The sequence below is a fragment of the Nelusetta ayraudi genome, unplaced genomic scaffold, assembly GCF_046127955.1.
Source record: "Nelusetta ayraudi isolate G7.1 ecotype Tasmania unplaced genomic scaffold, CSIRO-AGI_Nayr_v1 ptg000015l, whole genome shotgun sequence".
In the NCBI taxonomy this organism is placed as follows: Eukaryota; Metazoa; Chordata; class Actinopteri; order Tetraodontiformes; family Monacanthidae; genus Nelusetta; species Nelusetta ayraudi.
The window spans coordinates 1146640-1152665 of NW_027466065.1; the positions used below are offsets into that span (position 1 = coordinate 1146640).

Consider the following 6026-nt stretch of genomic DNA (forward strand, 5'->3'; position numbering starts at 1 on the left):
TTAAAAAGGATATTTATTGTAGAGCATTTGAAAGAAAACATGTTCCATTCGAGTAAAATGAATATTTTCTAAGGTGTTGACTCTTTTTTCCCCCCCTCAAGCATGACGTGGTGTTGTTTCAGTTCACTTTATAGAGCCAAAGGTCAAAAGTTTATGGGAAACAGAAGAGAAATCATTCAGGAGAAGCCGTAGAGGGAGGAAGAATGGCTGGTTGAGCGCAGCGTTTTCTTCAAACTGAATCAGGGAGTTAAGCGATGATTCAGGTGCAGGTCTACTAAGACCCGGCTGAGCCCGTCATGGCAGAACACGCAGCGGCACCATGGTCAGAGAAACTGTTCAAAGTTCTCGTCATCGGAAACGTGGACGTCGGGAAAACCAGCATCGTCCTGCAGTACGTCAAGAAGCAGTTCCCCGGAGGTTACAAAGCCACCGTTGGCGTGGACTTTGCTCTGAAAACCATCGAACTGGAGCCCAGGACTGTGGTCAGAATGCAGCTGTGGGACATTGCAGGTAAGTGTGATGGGACGGCAGCTGAAGACTGAACTTTAACCCGACACTGATCATGTGAGAACTATTAACCTGCCGCAACTGCACGCTTATGCTGGAATGTGTGAGTGACTAAAAATAAAAACAATCCTTGTGTACTGTACACAAAGGATACTTCTTAAATAGAGTGATATCCTGTATGCATTTAAAATGGACACAGCATACAAATATATGGATTTGGTGAAATGAAACGAATGAATTTCATTAACAGCATGCTTTTCTGTCTATAGTGAAAAAGACATTAGTTTTTGAAACTATTTGCCCATACATGACTTAAAATAAGGCCTTTCAAAACAAGGACAGTTCATTTCTTTTTAAATCTGACAAAAGCAAGTTATTAGATCGGAGCAAAATAAAAGGCAAATCTCGCTGTGATTGGATTTCAACTCTCAGCACAGAGCACGAGTGAAGCATTCCGTTCCTAACCACTTGTATGCGCCATCAATGAGATTAGATGTTCCATTTTTCCTTCCCTCCAAGGTCAGGAGAGGATCCAGAAGATGTCCAGAGTCTACTACAAAGGGGCGATGGGAGCCCTTGTGGTGTTTGACCTCACTAACAGCCACAGCTTAGAGGCGGCGGCACAGTGGAAGCAGGATCTCGACAGCAAAGTTTGTCTGCAGAGTGGAAGCCCCATCCCGGCTGTCCTGCTGGCCAATAAATGCGACATGAAGGGAAGAGACAATGTCCTGCTGTCCACCCTGGACCGCTTCTGTCAGGATCACGGCTTCTCAGGCTGGTTTGAGACATCTGCCAAGGTGGGTGTTTTTAATCAAGGCCCTGAGTCGGACCAGGCAGAAGGTCCTGAGTTTGAATCCTACTGACGCAAGGAGGGAACTCGGTTGCAATAATTTGACAGATTAGGTATGTTAATATTATGAGATAGATGTGAAATGTGGCAATGTGGCCCCGTTGGTACTAGTGAGGCTCGTGCTCTGCAGCTGTGTGTGCCCACCCTTTACCTCCTGCTGGATATTTAATGCAGCTACTGTACGCACTCACCACAACACAGTGGGGGGAGCAACTCACTCACTGTGATCCTTATCACCCACCCCCTCCACTCCACTCCAACCCACCCTGTCTGTTTATAGGACAACATCAATATTGATGAGGCGGGTGCCTTCCTCATCAAACAAATGCTGCGCTGCGACACGGACCCCACCGGTGAGGAGCTCCGCGGGGACGGGATCAAAATGAACGTGGACCAGAGCCAGACGCTGTGCTGCTGAAGTCCACGGCTCTGAGTCCAGCAGCCAAGGCCGCTGGTGGACGGATGGACGGACGGATGCTCGCGGGGCCACGAGCGACTCCAGGAGGGCCGGCGAGGGCTCGTTTTGATACAGTCAGCTAGCAGCTAGCAGCTAGCAACTCTGTGTTCATATAGGGCCACTTCAATTTGGGGTGGCACACCCAAAAGTAAAAAAGGAAATGCCAAATGATGTGTTTTTGGTTTAATGTGTTACGTTTATTGTTACTAATGCTCTAATGTGTATAGACTAATAACAGCACTAATATCTCAACAATATCTCGTTGGTTCTTTTATCTCAGACATAGATTTTTAAGGTTTTTATTTACCTGACATTTTCCGGTGTATTCTTCCGCCTTCATCAGAGTATCACATGATTTTGGTGTGTAACTCGACTCAATCAGCTGATGTTTATTGTTGGGCGTGACTCACCCGCCAGATTTGATAGGTGGGTCACGCCCTCCGCTGTCCGTTCGCCTCTCCAGGATGCTACTCCAACCTTAAAAATCTATATCTGGGATAACATTTTGAAGTCAAGCAATAATCCTGTTTTACTGTGCCATGGGATCTGTGTCGGGAGAGTTGTTGACACTAAAATAGGTTTGTTCTGCTTTTCCTTATGAAGACAAATATACAGCTTAATTCAAAGGTGTGCACTTATTGTAATCATAACAGTTACTGTGAAAAAAAATCAATCACTGGCAAATAAAAACCAGAAAAAGAAAAAGTACAGAAACATGCATCGCTGCTTAATGTAACAACAAATAATTTCCCACCAGGGATCAATAGACTTCTCTAGGTCTGATTTCTGAAAAATATCAGATGTTGCAGTCGTTGATGTTTTGTTTTTGTTGGTTTTTTTTGTTTTGTTTTTTTTGGCAAATGCAATCACAAGTCCTCAAGATTTATGGCTCTGGCCTTTATGGATTATACACTTGCCACCCCAAATTGAGGAGGAGGATGATCCTTCTCAACCTCCTCCTCTTCCTCCTCCTCCTTCTCACTCTACTGCTCCTTTGTCAGCTCTCTCTCTCTCTCTCTCTCTCCTCCTCCTGTGCAATTTGTTTTCTTATCAAAATAAGCGATGTCTGTTGACTTTCTCTGCATTGTCTGCAAGTTGCATAACTCAGCGCCACGTTGTCAGAATCAATACTGAGAGGTGGGGCCCCTGGCCTGGTGGCATTATTGGCTGAGCTGGTTTCCTCATACAGATGCTGTGAAACGCCCATCGGTGGTAAAAGCGAATCTGAGTGCGACACGCCAGTTATGCAACCAGCGCATATAATTATCTGTTAATCACCTCACGGCGAGATGGGCCGAGAGCCTTGCCGGAGCTTTGTGGGGCCGCCTCGACGACGGGGCCAATAGCAGCGAGAAGCTATCAGTGTGACCTGGTTTTTGGTGGATGGGAGGAAACGAGATGAGAAAGCACCCCGCTGCTTCCAGAGAGTTAGTGAGCTGCGAGCCGCGCCGTGGGGAAGCCGTATCTAATCACTGATAGACAGCCAATAAGGCAGCATGTAATAATCCTATTTTCTTTTCCCTTTTTTTTTTTTGGCAGGGTGGCTGTCATGAATGCAATTTGAGTTCTCCATATTCAGAGGCACAAGAAGAAACAGGAAGCCTGGGGAAATTAAATTCTTAGATGGTAGCGATGACTTAAATTGCAGTTTTTATCTTTATTAGCAGAGCTTCATTGCTTAAAAAGGATCATTCTTAAATGTAGTGAATCAAATGCAATTCTATTGTCTGTGATGGAAAGCAAATATTCTGTGTGTGTGTGTTTGTGTGTTTGTGTGTTTTAATGTTGTGAATGTTGCATAAGGAGCCAATTTCAATTGCTTTGTTTCTCTCAATCTGCAAAGTGATTTAGAGTTGAGCTGCAAAGTTGGAGAAAATAATAAACCTGTAAAGCATCTTTGTATTTATTCCAAATAGATACCTCTGCAAGATCAAGAGGCTAGATTGTAGTCCTGACTTCCAAAAGTGTGTTTCATTAATATGGCTGAATGTGTTGTCATTTTTTGAGTACTTAAAGTTGACACTTTTTTTTTTACATTGAGGAGTATTGGTGTGTGAATGTGTGTGTGAATGGGTGAATGCAAGGCCTTTGTAAAGCGCTTTGGGGTACCATGAAGATACTAGAAAAAGTGCTATATAAGTGAATATATATAAGTCAATTTACCATTTATTTCAGAGGAAAAATCCTTCACGTGAACAAATTCAGGAAAATAAACAAATCAAAAACTGTCTATCATTATCAATTCAAGTCGATAATCATTAGCGTTGTGTGTGTTCAGGAGAGGGAATCTTGTCCCAGAAGTTAACTGACATGTTCATACATCATACAGGTTATTTTTGCGTACCAATCCGTCCTTTGCTGTCCAGTAGTTTTACTTTTCAGTGTCCTCACAGCGCATCTAGGGAACTGTTCCACATCCAGCCCCAGGCCACCTTTACACACAAGCTTTTGTCCAAATTCAGGCTCTTTTCTCTCCTTCCCAGATTTGCCATGTTTGCAGTTAAACTCTCCATCTTTATGCAAAAAAACAAAACAACCCTTGCTCCTCAATTCCACCACGGACAAACACTTATCGCTGATCGAGTCAATTTCAACATAATAGGTGAGGAGGCAGTTTACCTCGAGTGGCAATTGTGCCTGAGGGGGGATCTACAGCACAACTGCTAATTATGGACATACGTCCCAGAAACTGGAGACCCAAATTCATGAGTCCAACGCGGCTCCTGGCCCCGATACCTTCCCACGCTGTACACAAAAGCTGACTCTCCTGATGTGTTTATTATAAATGTGACAGTCTGAATGCGAGTCACACTCTCGGCAACAGATCCCATCACTTGTGCATTATTGATATTGCTCCATTTTATCTGCCCTCTTGTGTGTCTTTTCCCTGGAAGCTTCGTTCATATATTCATGATGGCATGAAAATTTCAAATTAGTCAAACTTGTGAATAGGCCGGTGAAGAGCGAAACGGTGTTGGCATCCCCGCTGTGGCTCTGTCACTTGCTTATTGTGTCTTGAGTGACCCATTTTACACTGGGCGACATTAATTAACTATTAACTGACTGTGGAGAGGAGACATTAATATCTGGGTGGGTGGTGCTTCGCTCCATAGATTCCATACAGTATGTTCAAACAGCTGTTGTCGAATGATTGAAAATGAAAATGATGAGTGCTTAACATACAAAACTTTGAATGAACCTTTACGCCTCCTCTTTTAAAATAGAAATAAATAAATAAAGAGTATATCCTTTGCATAAAGGCAACCAATCAGAGACCGGGAGTCCTATGTTGCTGTCCGTGGTGCTGAATTTTGGCTCTCAAACGATTCCTCCTCAACGAAACGCTGTCATGTTGTAATATTGGTTGAGGTTGCCATCTAGCGGCCAAACTAAGCATGCACAAAGATGGCTCGGCGTTCAAATCGAACATATTCCCCAAGACTAAAAAATGACAACTACATCAATGTTTTTGCCACTTGAAATTACACATCCAACCTACATTTAGGTCTTCTGTTCTGATACAACACGAATGATAATGAGGAAAGGAGCATGGCAAAGATAAAAGACAAAGTAGTTCTTGGGATCAATAGGTTTTTCAATTGTACGAGTTTTGCATGGAGATATAAATGTTTTAATCTTAAAGCATTTGTCAAATGTGCCAATAAACAGCACAATTAAGAATAATGAGGTTTCGTCTCATTGTGTGTGTGTGTGTGTGTGTGTGTGTGTGTGTGTGTGAGAGAGAGAGAGAGAGAGAGAGAGAGAGAGAGAGAGAGAGAGAGAGAGAGATAGTGAGTGAAGTAGGCCTTTGATATGCTGAAACTATTTAGGTTGATATACTACATAAAACTTACATTTGACAATCTCACATGTCGTCGTTTAAATGTCTTTTAGTTCTTTATTTATTGAACATGCCTTTCTCAGGACGGGGGCTAATACCAAAGCTGAAAGTGGTCTCAGCTTTTTCAAACCTGTACCCGAGGGGGCTCATGTTTGACGGAGCAGCAAATATTCCGATAACACCAGGAAACGACCTTTGCAAACGACAGTCAGAATGCGTTGTGTCACATTTGAGCTGTTTTCCCTTTAAACGGGCGATTTAAAACCGCACACATTCGCTTTCGATACAGAAAATAAACAACTTTGCTATTCGGGGCTGATAGTGTCACACTCGCCCGGGTCACAGAATACACCGCGACACCGGCGCAGCAT

At 43.3% G+C, this 6026-nt stretch overlaps 1 protein-coding gene across 1 annotated transcript; it reads left to right on the top strand.

Moving 5' to 3' along the window:
* The first annotated feature begins 148 nt into the window (after positions 1 to 148).
* Positions 149 to 2309, top strand: rab32b (RAB32b, member RAS oncogene family). Its single transcript, XM_076023253.1, has 3 exons — positions 149 to 510; positions 1027 to 1304; positions 1638 to 2309. The coding sequence occupies exons 1-3, from the start codon at positions 297 to 299 to the stop codon at positions 1773 to 1775; spliced, it is 630 nt and encodes a 209-aa protein (XP_075879368.1). The 5' UTR covers positions 149 to 296; the 3' UTR covers positions 1776 to 2309.
* Positions 2310 to 6026: the final 3717 nt, after the last annotated feature.

Excerpts from the sequence above, each read along its gene's own strand:
- rab32b (XM_076023253.1), top strand. The coding sequence starts at position 297 with ATGGCAGAACACGCAGCGGCACCATGGTCAGAGAAACTGTTCAAAGTT. Across the intron at positions 511-1,026 it reads GCAGCTGTGGGACATTGCAG|GTCAGGAGAGGATCCAGAAG; the intron begins GTAAGTGTGATG and ends CTTCCCTCCAAG. Across the intron at positions 1,305-1,637 it reads GGTTTGAGACATCTGCCAAG|GACAACATCAATATTGATGA; the intron begins GTGGGTGTTTTT and ends GTCTGTTTATAG.